At 44.6% G+C, this 22680-nt stretch overlaps 1 protein-coding gene across 3 annotated transcripts in view; it reads right to left on the bottom strand.

The window, feature by feature from the left end:
* STOX2 (storkhead box 2) overlaps positions 1 to 22327 on the bottom strand; it is a 234998-nt gene extending 212671 nt beyond the window's left edge. For 2 of the 3 annotated variants that reach the window (XM_033215783.1, XM_033215784.1), the window contains exon 1: positions 21215 to 22327. In XM_033215783.1, the coding sequence (XP_033071674.1) occupies positions 21215 to 21578 (364 nt within the window). In that variant the 5' untranslated portion in view covers positions 21579 to 22327. The remainder of the gene's footprint in view (positions 1 to 21214) is intronic. The other variant, XM_033215782.1, reaches the window with a different exon arrangement.
* Between the last annotated feature and the right edge of the window lie 353 nt (positions 22328 to 22680).

The following is a 22680-nucleotide window of genomic DNA, read 5'->3' as shown; positions in this document are numbered from 1 at the left end:
CATCCAATATAAAGAACCATAATTTACCTAATATTTTCCATTCGTGGCATTTGGACCATATGCAATTTTTCTTTCTTAAAAACTGTGTAATGAACAGCTTTCTACATATAGCTCTCTACAAAAGGTAAGATGCAGTAATTCTATTTCTAGGGCTATCTCTAAGATAATATTACAAATATTCCAAAATTTTGTAATATTATCTTAGAGACAGTCCTAGAAATAGAATTACTACATCAAACTATATGAACATTTAGATGGCTTTCTCATACAGCCTGCCAAGATACTTTCCAAAGAAGGGTTTTTTCAATTTATCATGTAATCGTTGGCGGTACATGAAGGTATCAGATTTATTTTACCCTTGCCAGTACTGAGTGTTTTTCCCCCAGTGTTAAAATGGTCGTTTAGAAATTACTAGCAGCAGCCAATTAGCATTAACTCTACCTGTGAGGATATTTATGCAATACTTATAGATCCACATGACATAGAAAACTGAGCTCGAAAATATAAACCGAAGTTTACGGTCTCCACCCTCAAAGGAATTACAACCTAATGGGAAAGACACATTCAAAGTGACCCGCTACCATAAGCAATTAGAACACACAGGCCTCCCTCGGTACAGAGGATCAGATACTAAGAATACGAAAATCCACGAATGCTCAAGTCCCTGACATAAAATGGCAGAGTATTCGCAAATAACCTACTCACATCCTTCCAGATTCTTTAAATCATTTCTAGCTTACCCATAATACCTAAAGCAATGTAAACAGTTGTTACACTATATTGTGTTTTTGTTTTGTTTTATTTTTTTGAGAGAGAGTCTCACTCTGTCGCCCAGGCTGGAGGGCAGTGGCGTGATCTCGGCTCACTGCAAGCTCCACCTCCCGGGTTCAAGCAATTCTTCTGCCTCAGCCTCCCAAGTAGCTGGGATTACAGGTGCCCGCCACCATGCCCAGCTAATTTTTGTATTTTTAGTAGAGATGGGTTTCACCATGTTGGCCAGGCTGGCTTCGAACTCCTGACCTCAAGTGAGCTGCCCGCCTCGGCTTCCCAACGTGCTGGGATTACAGGCGTGAGCCACCGCACCCAGCCTGTATTGGCTTTTTATTCATATTTTTTTCTGAATATTTTCCATCTGCCATTGGCTGAATCTGTGGACCCAGAACCCAGATACAGAGGGCTGACTGTAAATGCAAATTTTTTTTTAAATAATTGATCATATAAATGGTAATCATTTTCAACTTTCATGACTTGAGAAGGCAGTGTTAAATATCTTAATTGAAATGCTTGGACAATCTTTTTGGTATGAGAACAAAACCAGCACAATGGCCTACATACTTGGAAAATTCAATACGTTAGCAATGTGACAAAGGGGTACATTCATCCATCAGAGTTCAGAACTTTTGAGTACATGGGGTCAGGGCTTAGAGAAAATCATTCACATTCTCTCTACACAACTGCACATACTCTAAATCCCTCCTTGAAAGAAAAAGCCTTTTTTTAATTAGATCACACTCTCGATCCTTAGACTGGACAGTACAGACTTATATTCTGAAAAGTCAATCTCACAAGTAGTCATAGAAATTATGTGAACTCACCAATTCAGGTGGAGCTGCTCTTTAGAAACAACTGTAATGCATGTTCTATCAGCATGTAACTGATTTTCTACCAATAAACTTTCAGAAATTTTAATGGGAGAAGAAAAAAATCATTTAAAAAATTTATACTGATTTTAGCACTTTTTTAAACAAATCTAAAATCCCTTAAATTACATAGACATTTTTAAAGGCATTATGCACAATGCAACTTTATCAATTAACTATCAGTTTGAATACATTTAAAGTAAATTTAAAGTTATAATGTATTCAAATTACATGCAGATATGCTGGCTAAATATGGTTTCACATTTTAACTGCAACTATAGCTACAAACTGCTGGACTTTAGAGAAATCACAGATGGCTGGGCATGGTGGCTCACACCTGGAATCCCAGTGCTTTGGGAGGCCTAGACAAAAGGGTTGCCTGAGCTCAGGAGTTTGAGACTTGCCTGGGCAACAGAGTGAGACCCATCTCTACAAAAATAAAAATAAAGTAGTTGGGTGTGGTGACATACTCCTGTAGTCCCAACTACTGAGGACGCTGAGGTGGGAGGATCACTTGTTCCCGGAAGGTAGAGGCTGCAGTGAGCCATGATCACACCACTGCACCCCAGCCTGGGTGACAGAGTGAGACCCTGTCTCAAAAAAAATTCCAGGCTTTATCACTAGGTCATTTTATAAGAAATAGGCTCACACTTGAGAATAAAAGAAACTGATATTATTTTAAGAAAACAGAAATTTTGGAGCTTTCTGAGCCTTATCTCTTCCATAGTGTCAAAGAAGTATCTAAAGTATTCATTTTTAAAATAAGAAAGAGAGGAGAGGAAAAACTATTCAGGAATTAAACTTTTTTCACAGGAAACATTTTCTAATTAGTTACTTATCACTGAATTAACGCCATCAACAATTTCCATGTGAACCTGCCTTCATGGACTTCTTCAAACTAAAGATTCGCCGCTATAAGCCGCTTCTATTCTCCTTCCTGCTTTTATTTACTTCTTGATTCGGCATAAGCAGTTTTAAACATGAACAATCTCTTCCACATGAAGGAGATGGAAGATTTAAAACAGGAGAAGCATGTGACAAGAATTGAAACTTTTCACCCAAAGGAACAGCATGACGCTGCATACTTTAGGCCTGGATCAAATACCTGGTGCTTGTAACATCTGAAAATCTGTTCCTAGGGTTGCCTGAGGGAGCTGCTTGTTCTGCAAACTAGTTTAACTCCACAGCAATGCCCACATCTCTCACCTTTCTGCTTTTGAATTCTGGATGTAACATAGCCTTAACACAATATAAACTGGAAACTAACAAAAATAATTTCAATTTCCAAACCAACTGATGTAGTCTCCTAAGAATAAACGGGTGTCAGTCTCCATGTACCATCTATCACCCCTCCCTGTCCTTTGAAACCTGGTCAGTGACAAAGATTCTCTGCTTGGCCAAACTGTAGTCAGCCTCCTAAACCTTCTCTTAGGCCCATCTGTGCACGTCCTTGCAAAATCGTTTTAGCAAAAGAACCCTGCACTAAATCAGTTTGACAAGAACCCCAATCCTTGATATCTGATCAGGTTTCTCATCCCCCACCATCCCCTAGGTGCTGTCTGATCACCCTGGCCTGTCTTCAGCAAGAATTCTATCAGGTAGGTTTAGCCAGAAACCCCCTCATGCCTTGTCTTAGTCCATCTTGTGCTACTATAACAGAACACCACAGATCGTCTAACTTATGAACAACAGAAATATACTTGGCTTATGGTTCTGGAGGCTGGGAAGTCCAAAATCAAGGGGCTGAATTTTGTGAGGGCCCCCTGCTGTGCCATAACATGGGAAAAGTCATTGCATGGGGTGGGGGTGGGGGTGGGGGTGGGGGCCAATTCGTCCGTTTATCCAGAACCCACGCCGAAGGTAACAGCATTAATCCATTGATGAGGGCAAAGGACTCATTGACAAATCACCTCTTAAAGTTCCCACCTCTCAACGCTGTTGCACTGGGGATTAGATTCCAAGACACAAACTTTGGGGAACACATTTAAACCATAGCACCCTGATGTTTCTTTTATTTTTTTTTTTTTTTGAGACGGAGTCTCGCTCTGTGGCCCAGGCTGGAGTGCAGTGGCCGGATCTCAGCTCACTGCAAGCTCCGCCTCCTGGGTTTACACCATTCTCTCGCCTCAGCCTCCCGAGTAGCTGGGACCACAGGCGCCCGCCACCTCGCCCGGCTAATTTTTTGTATTTTTTTAGTAGAGACGGGGTTTCACCGTGTTAGCCAGGATGGTCTCGATCTTCTGACCTCGTGATCCGCCCGTCTCGGCCTCCCAAAGTGCTGGGATTACAGGCTTGAGCCACCGCGCCCGGCCAATGTTTCTTCATAGTAATTTTCCAGCCACTGACTTCCACCTGGCTCTTTCTTTGGCAATGAATTGCCACTTGCCCATGCTGTGTTTGGAGTTGAGCCTAATTTCTCTCCCCTACTGCAAGACCTTATTGCACTGGTTCCTGTACCTACCATGGTGGTCCTGATAAAGTCTTCCTCACAGTACTTCAAAAGTAACATGAAATAATTTTGTCTTTAACCTAGGGCAGAAGCATCCTCAACAGTCCCTGGTCCAGATACACAACAAAGGGGATTTCTGGGGCAGAAAGTGGGCGTTTTACCAACGCACACCTACACCAGTCCCTCCCTGCAACTGCAAGGTGGCAGCTACAGTGACCTCTGTCCCCACTACACCTCCTTAGGGTCAAGGGTAGAGAATCCGGGTTTATTTATCCATGCAGACCAGTACTGTAGTTACAAGGTCAAAAGGAAACCACCAAACAAGGTAATTCTTCATAGGTAAAAATGGCAGTGAACATTCAAGAGTTATGCTCTACGAATTCAGTTTACTGTTAGTGATTTACAAAAAGCTGACATTTCACAGTCTTCCATAGAAAAACCTATCTATAATTTTTTGGAGAATAAAAGATGCTCATAATTCAACTTTTAAAATGTATTTCAGAGGAAAACAGCAGTTAAAACATTTTATCAAAAATAGCTACTGCAAAATAAGTGTACTAAAGGAAAAGATACAACAGTAAGTTGAAAGTCTGTATGTTTTTCTGTTTTTGCTTCTGGAAAGTCAAGTATATACACAAAACACAAATCTCTGTACTTCTCCAAAAGTGGAGAGTTGACTTAAAAATAAAAGTCAGGGCCGGGAGAGGTAGCTAACACCTGTAATTTCAGCAGTTTGGGAGGGCGAGGTGGGCAGATCACGAGGTCAGGAGATCGAGAACATCGTAGTCAACATGGTGAAACTCCATCTCTACTGAAAGTACAAAACTTAGCTGAGTGTGGTGGCAGACGTCTGGAATCCCAGCTACTCAGGAGGCTGAAGCAGAAGAATCACTTGAACAACGGAGTCAGAGGTTATAGTGAGCCGAGATTGAGCCACTGCACTCTAGCCTGGTGACAGAGCAAGACTCCATCTCAATACATAAACATAAAAATAAAAATCAGATCAGGCCGGGCACAGTGGCTCATGCCTGTAATCCCAGCACTTTGGGAGGCCAAGATGAGAGGATCACTTGAGGCAGAGTTCCTAACCAGCCCGAGCAACATAGTGACATGTCACCTCCACTAAAAAAACTTTTTTAAAATTAGCTGGGCCTGGTAGCTCATGCCTGTAGTCCTAGTTGCTTGGGAGGCTGAAGGGGGAGGAACTCTTGAGTCTGAGAGCTCAAGGTTGCAGTGAGCCATGATCACACCACTGCACTCCAGCCTGGGAGACACAACAAGACTCCCTCTGTCTCAAAAATAAATAAATAAATAAACAAACAAACAGCTCTAATGAGTATCCAAATTCTACAACATTCAAGTCTGTCCTATTGTTTACAATGTGTACAGATGAAAACTTCAGTACAAATTCATCACTACCACTAGAAAAACAATACAAAGCAATCAAGACCCCTGGCGTCATAATGTTGTCCTGGTATACAGAACTACTTTTTTAGATCCTGAATATCAGATTAGAAAATAGATAGAGATCATCCTGGCTAACATGGTGAAACCCCGTCTCTACTAAAAATACAAAAAGAAATCAGCCGGGCGTGGTGGCGGGCACCTGTAGTCCCAGCTACTCCGGAGGCTGAGGCAGGAGAATGGCGTGAACCTGGGAGGCAGAGCTTGCAGTGAGACTGTGCCACTGCGCTCCAGCCTGGGGGACAGAGCAAGACTCCGTCTCCAAAAAAAAAAAAATAAGGCACCTTTTTTACATTTCTCAGTAGTTTTGTGTGTTTCATTTTTCGAACTCATTTTAATGTTTCTAAAGAGTCATCTTCCCCTTCTTTTTCCAGGAGGAGCTGCTGCCACATTCTACAGCACTGTCTATTGGTGGGACATTCTCCAAACCACACATCTACCTTTTATGTAACTAAATGTACATAAATGAGAAAAATGTATATATTTCAGTAACATCTGAATATAGTTAAATTATCTTACTTTTTTTTTTTTGAAACGGAATCTCCCTCTATTCCCCAGGCTGGAGTGCAGTGGCCAATCTTAGCTCACTGCAACCTCCGCCTCCCGGGTTCAAGCGCTTCTCCTGCCTCAGACTCCCAAGTAGCTGGGACTACAGGCACCTGCCAGCAAGTCCGGCTAATTTTTTGTATTTTTAGCAGAGATAAGGTTTCACCATATTGGCCAGGCTGGTCTCAAACTCTTGACCTCAGATGATCCGCCCGCCTCAGCCTCTCAAAAGTGTGGGGATTACAGGCGTGAGCCACTGCGCCTGGCCTATCTGCCTTACTATTAAGTGTAACATGCAAATGCAGAAAATTGAACCAAAAGCCAGGTAACCGCTTGAATGTACTGGAGGAGTAGTACCTGTCCTGGGTCACAGGGCTTCCAGCTCAGCAGGTCCCTGAGCATGGGGCGGGGTAGGTGGGGTGAGTAGGAAAGTCCCGACTGCCGGAGAGGACAGGCAGCAAGTCCATCCTCAGTCCCCCAGCATTCCAGCAGGGACCCCACTTTCCATGGGGCCTTCCTGCAATAGACTAGCAGGGTGGGGCCAAGGCAGAGGGTGCTGACCCACACTAGAGTTTAAAGAAGATTTGTAAATTACCTCCATCCATCATACCTGCCTTCCTTACCTCTTGAAACACCAATAACTAACTTGTTTTCTCGTCCCCCATACACTTGCCTAGCTCCCAGGACTAGATCCCAAAGTTCTTAAGGACCAGGCTCGGTAGCATCCATTTTTGCTTCTTTTGCAACATCCAGCAACAGGACTTGCCACAGTGCACCTTGAATGTTTTGAATGAATGAATGATGTTCTCCAAAGCTTCTGCACTCACTGCACTGGATTCTCAGACAGAAACTCTTATTACTGAAAGTAAAGAGTTTTTCATTGCAGTTCTCAGGCAGAACTCTCTGGGTTGGACTTAACGTGCACAGGAAGTCCCGCTGCTCAGTTTTTTAAAAAACTTATTTTAGGCCGGGTGCAGTGGCTTATGCCTGTAATCCCAGCACTTTGGGAGGCCGAAGAGGGCGGATCACGAGGTCAGGAGATTGAGACCATCCTGGCTAACACGGTGAAACCCCATCTCTACTAAAAATACACAAAAATCAGCCGGGCAAGGTGGCGGCACCTGTAGTCCCATCTACTCGGGAGGTTGAGGCAGGAGAATGGCGTGAGCCCGGGAGGCGGAGCTTGCAGTGAGCCGAGATCGCGCCACTGCACTCCAGCCTGGGCGACAGAGCGAGACTCCGTCTCAAAAAAAAAAATACTTATTTTACAAACCTTGTTTATAAACGCTATAAAACAAAGGAAATACAAGGGAAACTAACAAAGAGAATACTTAAAATAAGTTTTAAACTGGAACAAATGTCTCAGTTATTATAATACATTTAATGGCTCAAATCCCTAAAAAGACAAAGATTCATGATACTGAATTAAATTTCAAAATTTAACTATATCCTGCTTATAAAACACACACTACAAAAAAGGATACAACGGATCAAAAATAAAAAAGTGGTAGTCCTGAGATCAGAAGTTCAAGACCAACCTGGCCAACATGGAGAAAACCCCTCTCTACCAAAAATACAAAAATTAGCCAGGCATGGTGGTGTGAGCCTGCAGTCCCAGCTACTCAGGAGGCTGATGCAGGAGAATTGCTTGAACCCAGGAGATGGAGGTTGCAGTGAGCCGAGATCACGCAACTGCACTCCAGCCTCGGCAACAGAGCGAGACTCCATCTCAAAAAGAAAAAAAAAAGAAAAAATAGAAAAAGGTGGTAGTGACATACCAAGCACAAAGCAGAAGTGGCAATGCTAATTTTGGAAAACTTAGCATTTGAAATTTTTTTGGAAAAATTTCAAGGTAAAAAGGATTGAAGAGGATTTTATGCTAACTGTATATTTAAATGTCTAAAAGTACGCATATATCCATATGTATATGTATAATATGTATAAATATACAATTGTAGACATGCTTATACGTGTATAAAAGGTAAACTCAACAACAAAGACACGTTAGATTTCAAAATGTCAAAATAAATAAAGCTAAAACTATTAGTAATATGATGCAAAAGTTATACGATTTTTGTAAGATGACTTTACACACATCACATACGGTCTTTGATAAAAACTACGAACAATAAAAACACAGAATAGTTGACCAATATAATAAATTTAACATATGTAAATGTATTAACAAAAGTTAACACACACACTTCCTATTTTTAAAATTCCTTTTTCCAAGTTTCTATGAAACATAGAAATTGATCACTATTAGGCAACAAAAATGTCAGTAAATTTGAAAAAAAAAACAGGTATCATACAGTTGAGACTAACTGCCAAAAGAAATCAACTGACAACAGTTTTTTAAAAACTCACAATTTCTAGGAGAAAACGGAAGAAAAAAGTAATTCAAGATAGTGGGTCAAAGAGGAAATCAAAATGCTGATTTATAGACAACTGAAATAACTAAAACAATAAAATATTACATATCAAAGCTGTACTCAAAAGCAATTTCATAGCTCTAGCTCTAAAGACTTTGTTTTATATTTATGTAATTCACATGTACTATATAAATCATATAACCCAACATACTTCATTCACAAAAACTATATCTTATGTTATTAATTTTGAAAACTGAAAAACTTATCTGGCATCATAACCAAAAGTAGTTGAAATACACTTTACCATAACAAATTATTATTATTTTTTTTTTTTTGAGACAGAGTTTCACTCTGTCACCCAGGCTGGAGTGCAGTGGTACAATCTCAGCTCACTGCAACCTCCACCTCCTGGGTTCAAGTGATTCTCCTGCCTCAGCCTCCCCAGCAACTAGGATTACAGGTGCCCGCCACCACACCCAGCTAAATTTTTGTATTTTTAGTAGAGACAGCGTTTCACCATGTTGGCCAGATTGGTCTCGAACTCCTGACCTCAAGTGATCTTCCCGCCTCGACCTCCCAAAGTGCTAGGATTATAGGCATGAGCCACCTCACCTGGCCCAAATTAATCTTTTTAATGTGGAAAAACTCAAAACAAATAATTATTTCACATCTAAGATTCTTAGTATAATCTTTTACACAGAAAATAAAAATATCTAACTAGGAGAAGCAATGTCTTTGAAGTAGATTAAGTAAAATACTGTTCACAATTTGCTTACTCATTGCATCTAAAACCACCAACACCATGTAATTCTTGATCCTCAAAGAAGAAAAATAAAACACAGTGAAGAACAATGAGATGAAGTTGCCTTCTAGCACCATATCCCATCTTGTCATTACAAAGATTTTCTCAGTACCCATTCCATTGCCCTTTTTTCTAAAATGAACTATTTCTAGCTGGTTGCCAAATTGTTCTTGTCATTAATTACCTTCCAAGGTTCCTGTGTTCAGCATCCTTTGAATGTACATCTGGCACTGGCACTGTCCTACAGGCGTCTGCTGAGCCTGCGCGTTGCAGCTGCAGATCAAGAGCTGGCCTTACCGGCCACTCAAATGTTCATGTCCCACTCAAGAGATGTTCTAAGCAGCAGTGCTTTTCTAGCTTAAAATATCGAGGCCACAGTATTATCTTCAGTACTCAGCTTAATTTATTTGGTGAGATATATTTGTGTGTCTTAGTCAGGGGTCAGAAATCGTAATACAAATGAGTCTATTATATTTTACATTCAGAAGAAAAAGTAAAAGAAAATATATATATGCGTGTGTATATATGTATAGTATTTATGTGTAGATATGTGTGTGTATATATATGTGTGTGTGTATATGTGTGTGTGTGTGTGTATGTGTGTACGTATATCTCAATACTGGTGAACAGAGCCAAACTTTTTCCTGCAGAAATGACATGCAGTTTTAAAAAGGTTAACAGCTCAGACTCTGGAGCCAGACTGCTGGGTTGAAATATGAGATCAACCCAGGCTACTCCTTGAACCTCAGTCTCCTCTTCTATAAAATGGAATATCAGCACTACCTTTGTAAGTATTAAATGAGACAATGCAAATAAAGTGCTTAGAGCAATCCCTGACCCACAGTAAACATGAATAAGGGAGTTCATTCCTTTTCTGCTTCTCCTTACTCCTTCCCTCCCAACTCTGCAGTAGGGTTAGCAAACATCTACTCTAGTTTGTCCAGCCCATGGCTCAAGGGCTGCATGTGGCCCAGGACAGTTCTGAATGCAGCCCAACACAAATTTGTAAACTTTCTTAAAACATTATGAGATTTCTTTTTTTTGCGATTTTCTTTTTTTAGCTCATCAGCTATCATTAGTGTCAGTGTATTTTATGTGTAGCCCAAGACAATTCTTCTTCCTATGTGGCCCAGGGGAGCCAAAAGATTGGACACATCTGATCTAACAGAATCAAGAAGTATATAGCGTAAAGACTGTCTTCTAGAATGTTCTTTTTTCAATGTAGGAGGAAATGCTAAAGACACAGGTAAAAATGAAACAAAGATGCTAGAGTAACCATTATTATCTGGGAGTAGACACAGTGTCTAAAGTACTGCTTTTATTTTTCTACATTATTGCATTTTCTACTTTAAAAAAGTACTGCTTTCTACATTCTCTACATTACTTCACAGTCTACTAACGATTAAAGACTTTCTTTGGACAAACTTTTTCTTAACAAATTAATAACCAGGCTCTGATGAAAGGAAAGTGATCAACCCAGACAAATTACGCTGGTCAGAAAGTCCCCCAAAACAACAACAGAAAAAGGATGCTTCCCGTCTCTGCGGTTCTGTATTAACTCCAAAGTCAGCAGGCCTTCCAAGGCTTTCCCAGCCTACCACAACCAACCCAGGACAAAGGGGAAGTGATCAGTCAGGAGAACCCGGAGCCCAGAGGCACTGCTGGAGGGAGTTAAGCAAGGATCGGAATGAATGGCGATGCTGTAACAAGATTACAGGAGAGATGTAACCATAACGGATGAGATGGAGAACTGGATTTCTTTCCAGAAGCGCCGCAGAGTTCACTGAGCTGCATCCTCCTTTCACTTCCTCAGGAAGAGTCCAGAAGAATCTGGTTTATTGACCAGAGAACAGAGATTTAAAAAAAAAAAAAAGCCAAAGTGATTTGTCCAGACTGGACAATTCTTTTCACCCAGCAGATGTAACGTGGGGTCCATCTGCTACAGGAACCCACTCTGATCCCTTAGTCCTCCTCCTGGCCTTGGCGAAATTGGCTAGGGAGCTCAGCCAGCCCCGCAGGCCTGTTAGGTAGATAAACCCACAACAAAAGCGGCCTGATTCCCAGCAAGACCTTTCCACTGCAGCCTCAGGGACATCAGGCAGCTACTCCCCTCACACCTCCTCTTCCTCTATCTTCTCCCTTGCCATTTTTCAGCTCCCAGTCATGGATCTGTGCCCGTCTCCCATGCTCCCATCTCCCCGCTCACAGCCCACTGCTTCCAGAGCACCTTGGGCCCTCACCTTAGACCCCACCTCCCCGAGCTCAGCCTCTTCCAGCTCCATCCACCCACCAGGGCTGCCAAACAAGCAGGCAGGATTAAGAAGCTGAGCTGGGAGTGGGGTGGGTGTGGGGTGTGAGGCTGTGAAGGCCACAGGGGTAAAGCGCAAGTGTTCCCTAGAGAAGGTGTCACCCAAAGCCAAATGACAAAGAGGGAAGGCGATGAGACCAGAGAGGCTGGCCAGAGAGGCTGCAAACCCTGGTGGCTCGGGCAGGCTCCCTGGCGCCTTAGGCTGACAGATGGTTTGCAAGGACTGCAGGACTAGCCCAAGAGTGGAAAGCATCCCAAAGGGGTCACACCAGAAGGCCTGGGGACTTCTGTCCATAATAAAATTTTGTTTTGGAAATCATATCCACTGTGGTGTCCCCTCTACATATGGAGAAATCCTCCTCCTTTTTTCAGCATGAAAGTGTCAGAAAGCATCTGGGACTCACAAAGGCCCCCTCCAGGCATGGGGGCTTCGAGTTTTGGGGCAGTGGGGACAGTGCATGAGGGGGAGTCTGGAATCTCTGAAGACGACTTTCCTTGCAAGGGCATGTGCTAGGCCCTACCGTCCTGAACATGAACACATAAATGTTTGTTTCCTCAAAATGTGGATGGCAGGGGACTTTATTTAGAAGTAGAAAGGCAGAGGTGTCATCATAACCTTTTATTGCAATGGTTTGAAAAGAAAAATAGTCCAAATCCTGGAGGAAAAGTGGGGGTCGGGGGAGAGAAGGGAGGTACCTGACACAGCGCTGGAGGAGACAGGCCAAGACAGAAGGAAATGCTGTCATGCACAGAGCTCCCAGGACGCATGCCACAGCGGGTCACTGCTCTGGGAAACCGCAGTATCCCGGGGTTCGCGGGGAAGACAGAAGGCTGCAGCAACCTCAGGCGGCTGGAAGATGGGGTGCCCCAGACTGGATTCCACCCCTTTAAGACACCAGGAAGCCTTCCATGAGCGCCAGGGACTCCTGGATTCATGAGAAGGAGGTGATTTTGGACTAACCATGCATCCCTGGCTTCCACGCACGCCAGAGAGCTAGGCTAAGGGACATTATGTGCTCCCCAAACATATGTTACTGGGGAGCGGGGAGGTGACATCCTGCTTACAGAGACAAGTCATTTTACACTGACAGACGGGCTCTCACTTTAGAAAATTATTATAGGGCTTTCACAATAAAGTGGGAAAATGGAGGCATTTATCCTGTTTATTTTCATCTTCAGAGTGAAATCTACAGCACAGAGGTACGCTTGCAAAGTGTGAATGTCATAAGCACATCTTCAGACGTGGATCTGCTCAGCCTGGGGTCTCCCACCGTCCCAAGCACCTTCTCAACTTACCCGCTTCTTCAAGCCCTGAAGACTCAGATGAATCCTTTCGACCTCTTTATCTACATCATTTATCCATTTATCAAATTCTCAAAGATACACTGCCAGCTCTGGCCCTTGGCAGCGTCCAGCTTGACTGGTCTGCATCAAGACAGACTGAGGCCAAGATATCAACAGCTGTTTAAGCCAGTTCCTCCCACGCCAGTGTGATTTTTATTTTTATTTTTGTATTTATTGACATAGGGTCTCACTCTGTCATCCAGGCTAGAGTGCACTGGCACAATCTTGGCTCACTGTAGCTTCAATATCCCAGGCTCAAAGGATCCTCCCACCTCAGCCTCAGAGCAGCTGGGACCACAGGCACACAGCACACGCTCAGCTAATTTTTTTTAAACATTTTGTAGAAATGGGATCTTGCTATGTCGCCCTAGGCTGGTCCAGAACTCCTGGGCTCAAGTGATCCCCCGACTTAGACCTCCCAAAGTGCTGGGATTATAGGCGTGAGCCACTGTACTTGGCCTAGTATGATTCAAGTGGATTAAAATCTCTAGACGTAAGACCTTCTTAAAAATCCAGATCTAGCTATTATTATAGTATACTATGTATTAAAAAATTAGATCCAAAGCTTGTACCTTGGCAATACATCTATGTATTCCTCATTGAGATAAACTATAGGCCATATCATTCATTTCCCCCAAATTAAGAAATGTGGGAAATTATATCATGTCTACAGCTATGCAACAAGGGTTTAAAACTTATTTCACAAATATATAAACTAAGTAGGAGGATACAAGTACAGTCTCCAAACTTCAAGTGACTAAAGTGAAAGCCCACCTCATACACTAATGTGAAAGCCCACCTCATACACTAATGTGAAAGCCCACCTCATACACTGAAAATTCTGTTTTTAAGGTGACCAGATCATCACTGTGTGATATTTTAGGCAGACTAAAGACATTTTAAATTCCTCGCAGCAAATAGTTTGTATATAATGAACTTTCCCGGGGTTTTTATCCCAAAATATGTGATCGACCTCAGGAACAGAAAGCATCTAAATACTTTCAACCCATCACAAGATACAGATACCATTTCAGTTTAATGAGCCCTTTTAAAAGAACTTGGCAATAACCAGCAAATTTACCCCTTGATGCAATTTATTTTCCAAATTCAAAGTAAACCCACAAGGAAACAAACGTGCTCAATATCATAATTAATCTACAAGCGGTAAAATTTATAAATCTTTGCAAAGCCAGATTTATTACAGCAAAACCTGAAATTTCAGAAGTTCATTCTAAATGCTTTATTACAATAAAACTGACATGCCTTTGCTGAAAACACCTTTGAGCCAAAGTGAGGTAATTCATAAAATGGTTTTTTATGGGCCGGGCCTGGTGGTTCATGCCTGTAATCCCAGCACTTTGGGAGGCCGAGGTGGGTGGATCACAAGGTCAGGAGATCAAGACCATCCTGGCTAACATGGTGAAACCCCGTCTCTACTAAAAAATACAAAAAATTAGCCGGGCGTGGTGGCGGGCGCCTGTAGTCCCAGCTACTCAGGAGGCTGAGGCAGGAGAATGGTGTGAACTCAGGAAGCAGAGCTTGCAGTGAGCCGAGATCGCGCCACTGCACTCCAGCCTGGGCGACATAGCGAGATGCTGTCTCAAAAAAAAAAAAAAAAAAAAAAATTTTATCACTACCTAGAAGTCACTACAGTTTTAAATGCATCCTTGTTCACTGTTTAGACTTAATCCTGTGATGTTAATATGAGAGGTAAGCTTCCTCAGAAGCCAGGCCTGCGTCTTAAACTTCTCTAAATCTTCTGCAGACCGCAACCCACCACACATCTCTGGAGGGAGACTCAGGCCTTCTCTCTGCAGAACACCATCCCACACAGCCTCACGGGACCTGGCCTGGGCCTGCCTCTGACCTCAGCTGCAGTTACACCTTCTTCTCCTTTCCTGGCTCAGCAAGCCCAGCCCCATGGGCCACCCTCTCTGTTTCTCCAGCACAGCAAGCTGATTTCCACCTGCTCCTGGGTCATTGCTGGTTGGTGGATACCTGTCTCACTGGCCAAGTGTCACCCCAAATGAGGTACTGTTGAGTAGTCATCCAGAAAACTGCTTCTAGCATCCCAGGGCCTGCGTCCAGATCCCAGCTCTATCACTTACTAACTAGGCATCCCTGGAGAACATTTATCTTTCCGTTCCTTAAGGTTCTTGTTTGTATATGGATAAAATAATGATACCTAAATGATATAGGTGTCTTAAAGATTAGATTAGATCATTAAAAAAAGCATTTAGGGCCGGGCACGGTGGCTCATGCCTGTAATCCCAGCACTTTGGGAAGCCGGGGCAGGCGGATGACCTGAGGTCAGGAGTTCAAGATCAGCCTGATCAATATGGAGAAACTCCGTCTCTACTAAAAATAAAAAGTTAGCCAGGCGTGGTGGCACATGCCTGTAATCCCAGCTACTAGGGAGGCTGAGGCAGGAGAATCACTTGAACCTGGGAGGCAGAGGTTACGGTGAGCTGAGATCGCGCTACTGCACTCCAGCCTGGGCAACAAGAGTGAAACTTCGTCTCAAAAAAAAATTAAATAAATAAATAAATAAATAAATAAAACATTTAGAAAATAGTTGGTGATCAATAAATGTTAATGTTAGCTATTCTGTCTTTTCTCCCCAGCGCTCTCTATTCTACCAAGTGCTTAATTTTTACAGCACTTAGAACTATTCGAACTTTTTATTTCTTTAATTTTTCTTTTTTTTTTTTTTTTTTGAGACAGAGTCTCATTGTCACCCAAGCTGGAGTGCAGTGGCATGATCTCGGCTCACTACACCTTCTGCCTCCTGGGTTCAAGCGATTCTCCTGCCTCAGCCTACCAAGTAGCTAGGATTACAGGTGTCCGCCACCACGCCTGGCTAATTTTTGTGTTTTTAGTAGAGACAGGGTTTCACCCTGTTGGCCAGGCTGGTCTCAAACTCCTGACCTCAGGTGACCCAACCACCATGGCCTCACAAAGTGCTGGGATTACAGGTGTGAGCCACCGCGCCTGGACCATTTCTTTAATTTTTCAAATGTCTGTTGTCCCACTAGAATGGAACCTCCAAAAGTACAGGAACTGTATCTGACTTGTTCTCCACTTCAGTGCCTAGAACACATCCCAGGAACTGGTGGATGCTCCAGTCACTGAATGAATCAATATCTACAATTTAAAAGGCTTTAAAACAATTGTTAAGCAATTCAAGGTATTCGTCTAGGAATATTATTCAATGTTAAGTTGACTTAAGTAAGTTCTTGAACTATAACTTCTTTTGAGTATACAAATGTCTGTGGAGTATATATTTTTTTAAATAATTCTAGGCTGGGCTTGGGTGCTAACATCTGTAATCTCAGCACTTTAGGAGGCTGAGACGGGAGGATTGCTTGAGGCCAGGAGTTCAAAACCAGTGATTTGGTTTGGAGCTGTGTCCCCATCCAAATCTCATCTTATAGCTCCCATAATTCTCACATGTTATGGGAGGGACTCGGTGGGAGGTGACTGAATTATGGGGATGAATCTTTCCCATGCTGTTCTCATGATAGTGAATGGGTCTCATGAGATCTGATGGTTTTAAAAAAGGGAGTTTCCTTGCACAACTGTCTCTTTGCCTGCTGCCATCCACGTAAGATGTGACTTGCTCCTCCTTGCCTTCCATGTAAGATGTGACTTGCTCCTCCTTGCCTTCCTCCGTAATTATGAGGCTTCTCCAGCCATGTGAAACTGTGAGTTCTCCATTAAACTTCTTTCCTTTGTAAATTGCCCAGTCTTGGGTATGACTTTATCAGTGGCATAAAAATGGACTATTACAACCAGCCTTGGCAACATAGGGAGACCCTGTCTCTACAAAAAAAAAAAGTTTAAAATTAGCCGGGCATAGTGGTGCATGCCTACAGCCCAGCTACTAAGGAGGCTGAGGCAGGAGGACCGCTTGAGCTCAGGAGTTGGAGGCTGCAGTGAGCCATGATGGTGCCACTGCACTCCAGCCTTGGCAACAGAATGAAACCTTGTCTCAAAAAAAAAAAAAAATCTGTATTAAAAATCTACTATTTGGGGAAACCACTTTAAGAAAGCAACTCTTTTCAAGAAAACCAATAAAAATTTTGGAAAAGAATAAAATCTTGATGCCCATGTGTTCTAAACAATTTTATAATGCAAAATACAAGTTCTGATATAAAGTCTAAAAAAGCGTATATATAAATAATATATTTAATTTAAATAGTTTGGTCTGAACTATTTAAACATGTGCTCCCTGAGGTCTGGAGGGGGAGCATATGGCTCCACACAAAGGCTAAGGGCTTGCAGCTGAGGCTAGAAGGCCCTCCAGCCTCAACCAGACTAATGGTTTCTTTCTTCAGGTGCTAACCGTGGTCTGTGCAAGTGTACCAAAGGAGAGCAAACACTCTCAAGAAGCACTTGGCATTTCTCCCTCTGTTTCAATAGGCCCAGCTGGTGCTTCTATTTCTAATTCCCTCCCAGTCCCACCCTTCGCCCTCACTGGCACGGAATTCTCATTGTAACACAGATCAAATCATGTCATTCCCGCCCCTGCTTAGAAGCCCCCAGTGGTTTCTAGAGCTTCACATCTGGCCCTCTCCCACCTTTCCATTGTCTTGTCACCCCAGCCAGTTTCCAAACACATCTCCAACCCCAAGCCTTCACTCAAGCTCCGGTCACCTCCTTCCCCAGCAAGGAAAGTTCTTCTCTGCAGGAACTCCCGCCCCACCCCCATCTCCATCTGCACAAGCTCAAGTTAAAGCCTCATACCTGGGAAACCTCCCCTACCAGTTCACAAGACAGAGGTAACTGCTTCTCGTTCACTCAAAACAAAGAGTCCTCAAAGCATTGAGCACACTCACAATTTCTTATGTCAGAATACCCCAAAAGATGGCATGTCCCATCAGTCTTCCTATTTGCAGGAGTTAAAGCAGAGGCTGGCGCTAAAAAGCACTCAATAAACATGTATGGGTTTTCATTTACTGTGATTTACTCAAAATATACAGCACAATTTTAAAACATTACCAGCATCCTGTATACCCTTTGAAGAGTTCTGAAAATCAAAAGTCCAAACTTTTTCTCTACATGCCCACAGTAGGATATTTCTAAAAATGGACTTGCATATTCTAGTAGGTTATTTCTAAATAGTGGGTTGGAAGATGCCAAGTCAAAACCACTTTTCCTTTGAGTGGCTTAACACCCTGCTTCTTGTTGAATCCAGTAATCATCTCCTTGTTGTCCAACCCTCACCTGAAATTTTACGGTTGGTTAGAACCATATACTTTTGGAATTACTGGCACCAAAATACTCACGATTTCAACACAGGTGTTTCAAGTTACAGAATAAAATATTAACTCCTGGCAAATCCTGCTGTGAAAGTGTAGGTTTGCCTCAACTGTACCACAGCACAGTCAGAAAAAAGCACCTGGGCTTGCCTGTCTCTCCTCACCTGCAAGCCTCTCTGCTCTGGGTTGTGTGAAATCATGCACCCAGGCGAACCCAAGTCAAGAGATGGGGCAAAACGGTTCCTCTCCTTTCTTCACTGGCAGGATCTAATGGAACACTCATTATCACTCTCTATGGTGGGATCTAAGAGATCATCTGAAACGCAACCAAATTTTATAAATAATCCTTATCCCCCACAAGAATGATAAAATTTGAACAAGCTTTTGGCTACCAGCTATTTCAAAGGACTATTGGTAACTGATGAGCAGTTATTAGTTGAATTAGTTGAACTAATTCGAGTTCAACAAGTGGGAATGTAATGTGCCTCCTGTAAAGCTCATCTATGTGTCTGGCTCTAAGGCTGTTTCATATGCATGAATTAATGAGCTAAAATCCCAAAACAAGGTAAAAGGGCCCAACAATGTATGCACTACAGATGGGGGTCAATTGAAAGGGATGCTGCAAGAAATCTATTACTAAGTATCAAAGATAGCATTTGGTTGCTGGTTTTGTACATATAACAATAGATAGATTCCAGGCTATTCCTATGATAACATGACTCTTTTCAGAGTACAGTTTCAGCCAGGATCCCCCGCATCACCCCCTCCTCCTGCCCCCGCCAGCATTTGAACTTGTCATCACGTGTATTGTGACTCAGAATAAAAGGTTGTGAGCCAATCCTCATCAGCTTCCAGACTGGAATTTCAAAGCCCAATAAAAGATCTGGCAACAAAAAAATGAGGAAGCCTGCAGCAGATACTGAGAATTTTTACAGTAGATAAAAATCTTTCAAACAGTTCAGCATTTTACCATCATTACTGAAGCAAAATTGGAATTCCAGTGGAGATTTTAACCCATCCCACCGCCCCCCCCCCCAGGGCAGTTCAAAAGAAAGTTACCACTTGGATCCCAGCAGGTATCACCCCTGCTCTTTTACCTGAGGCTTGGGCTTTAAGAGGCAGTCCCACTGCTTCCTCTGAGGGTGCAGAGGTAAGGCGGGGAGCTCAGTACTGCAGAGGCTGGCAGGCCCCATCAGCTGCCAGTCAGCACAGACAGCTCAGGTCAGGTCACCTACCCAGGTCAGGGCAACAGTCAACCAATTAGAGCAATTTGAAACCTTTAAAAATTGCCAAAATATTTCTCTTTGGTTAACATGACAGATCACCAATTCCTATGCACTTATAAATTCTGCTGAAATAAAAAAAATACATGAGCATACTGAAATATTTACAAATGAAATTAAGTTGGTATAATGTCTGGAATTTCAAAATAGAACTGGTAGGGGGTAGATGGGGGTATAAATGCAGTAAGACCGGCCATGCCATTGATACTTTTTGGAGCTGGATGATGAGTACACGGTGGGGGTTCAATACAATATTTTTGAGTTATACTACTTTTGTATACATTTGAAATTATGCAAACTAAAACATTAAAAAGTGTGAAATCGAGTTTCAAAGAAAATTATTAAAAGCCTGTAGAGCAATCTATACGGTGCATATAAATGACTACATATATCCTTACTAATGTGTCACTGCCCTACAGTGCAAAAGTAAGTTAAGTCTCAGAGGCGTTCATCTTGGCCCTTTACGGAGGCTGCTTAATTTCAGGGACTGAGGTTTCTACTAAAGTCAAAAGAATTGAGAAAATTAAGGCACCTTTTGAAATTCAGCGCAGGTTACAAAATACACAAGATGCAAGCTTTACTAGCTTTTTGTCTACTCAAGTCAAAGAAAGCTTTGTAAAGATCTCTTCTATGCCAAAATAGACAAAACACAACAAAATAAAAATGCTATAAACTTATCGCACGCATAGATGGAGTCACATCAGCAGGTAACAGCTAATCCTTCAGAGGAAGGCGGCATAGCAACAGCGAGTAACGAAAAAGGCGACTTTACAGTTTTTTAGCGTTTGAACTTTTGACCTCCCCAAATGTCAAGAAAGAATTTCTAAACCGCGGAACTAGAAAGAATGCTTTCCTCCTTAAAATTGTTTCCTAAAGCTTTACTATTTACTATGTACGCTTTTAGCCACCGGACCCAAAGTACAAAACTCACAAGTGTATTCTAAAGGCGATGCAAACTGGATTAAGGAGGGGAAATTAAGTAGTGCAATAAAAACCAGCAAGTTAAAGCAGCACTGCAGTGCGGCGGCGACCTTCACCTCTGGGCGACTCTGCCCCTCTTCACGTTTTGCTCTCTTTTGTTGAAGATCAGATTTTTTTTCCTCTGGCCTCTTTGTGTCTCTTCCTTCCCTCAAACACATAAAACGACTTCAGAGATGTGCTGCAGGTGAGACATTTAACACGAAATCCGCAGCCTTGTCTCGTTCAGAAATGAGTGCGCGCAACACTCAGCCCCCACCCGAGCTTCCTGGCGCGTCCCCCGCAGTCGCCGCCCAGGGAAGGGCGTCCCAGGCGCACCTGAGCCGCCGCTCCGGCTGGGAGCCCCGCGCAACCCGAGCCCCGGAGTCCTCCCCGCCCACCTCCGCCCGGCCCGCGTACTCCAGCCGCGGAGCAGTGCCGGGAGGGGGACACTCACGCGCCCCGAGCGCCTCGCCCTCAGAGCCGCCCGCCGAGACGCGGCGCCCACCTGGCGGCCCCAGGCACCGCCCGCCACCGGGGAGTCTCCCGCGGGCAGGCGGGGGCGGCGCACGGGGAATGGGACGGCTCCCTCCTTTCGGTGCCAGGAAGTTCCCCAATCCCACGCTCGCAGAGGGCCCCCGGCTCCTCCCCCGGCAGGGACACGGGCACCCAGGGGAGCCTCGGCTGTGCCCGCGGCGGGCTGGGGCAGGGCGGGGCTCCCGCGGCCGCACGGCACGGACGCAACCCGGCGGGAAGGGACGGGACGGGCGCCCGGCGACCGCACTCACCCAGGCAGCGGATGTGGAAGCCCGAGGGCGGCCGCAGGGCCCGGCGCGTCCAGCCTTCGCGCAGCGCCTCCAGATGCTCCTCCTTGCCCTGGATCAGCAGGACCTGCTCGTCGATCCAGCCCAGGAAGAAGGTCTCGGCCACCGCGGCCGTGACTTTCTTGTTCCAGAAGTGCTGCATGTTCTCGGCTTTGAAGTCGGCGAAGATCTCGTAGCCGATGTGGTGCCGGGCGAGCTGGCGGGGCTGGGCCGGGGGCGCGGGCCGGGCTGCCCCGGGCCTTTCCCCCGCCGGCGCCTCGGCCGGGCCCAGGACGATGGCCAGGGAGTGAGGCGCGATCTGCAGAAACTTCTCCATCTTCCCAGGCATCTGCCGCGCCGACCTGGCTCACCGAGGCCGCCTCCCGCCGCTCCCGGGAACAGCCGCTGGGATGTGGCTGCAAGCCCAGCGGGGAACGCGACCGTCCCCCAGGGCAGGGCTGGCCGCGCCTCCCCCGCGCCCCGCGTCCCTGCAGCCCGGGCGCCCGGCGCAGTCCCTGGGCGCAGCCCACGGGTCTCCGCGGGGAAGGGACGGTGTGTGGGGCCCGCTCCGGCCCGAGCTCTGGAGCGCGTTACCTGCAGCTCCGGGCCACCCTTCGGGCAGCGCTCATTTTCCGGCGGCGGCACCCTCGCCTCCCCGGGCGCCCAGCGGCCCGCGGGGGCGGAGACGCGGGAGGAGGCGGTGAGGGGGCGGGCAGTGCGAACCGGGCCCGGGAACCCCCTCGGCTGGACGCGGCCCGAGGAATCCCGAGGAGTCCGTTGACGGAGGTGGTCGGGGAGCGCAGATGGCCAAGGGGTGAGCGTTAGGGTGTTGGGCCTCGAGGGAGACCCGAAGGTGGGAGGGGGGACGCAACGGCGACACTTGGAAGGCACCGATTCCGGAGCGGTGAGTGTCGCTCCTCCCCACGCTCCACCCCTGCCCCCACATCCCACCTCCCGCTGGAACAAGTGGATTCGCTGACTGGTTAATGAATGTACCCTTGGAAGTGGCTTTTTAAAAAACTTAGTCAACCACGAAAAACTGTCATCAGTCCCTCCTCCCAAACTCTTGTGGAATTCTACGCTCCTGTCTTCAGTATATAGTTTGGCCTACCCTAGAGGAAACCCAGTCAACCATTCCTAGTATTATCTAGATAACTCTCGGTTTATGAAGAGGTTACAGAAATTTACCAGGAAAGGTAACGATGATGCTTTTAAGAAAACTCCTTACGTTTGTTTCTATGCAAAATTCTGTTTAACTTATTTTTTAATCGAGAGTCACTAGTAGTCATATATGAAAGGAGATGATTGTCATAAGAAGCATTAAGGGGTTATGCTACATTTACCCAGAGCGGTACTTAAATTTCGATATGCATCACCATCACCTGGAACACTTACTAAAACACAGGTATCTGGGCCCCATTCCCAGAGCTTCTGATTCAGTAGGTCTAGGG

This window comes from Trachypithecus francoisi, unplaced genomic scaffold, assembly GCF_009764315.1.
Source record: "Trachypithecus francoisi isolate TF-2019V2 unplaced genomic scaffold, Tfra_2.0 Lachesis_group1, whole genome shotgun sequence".
In the NCBI taxonomy this organism is placed as follows: Eukaryota; Metazoa; Chordata; class Mammalia; order Primates; family Cercopithecidae; genus Trachypithecus; species Trachypithecus francoisi.
This window is presented reverse-complemented; position numbering and strand designations above follow the sequence as displayed.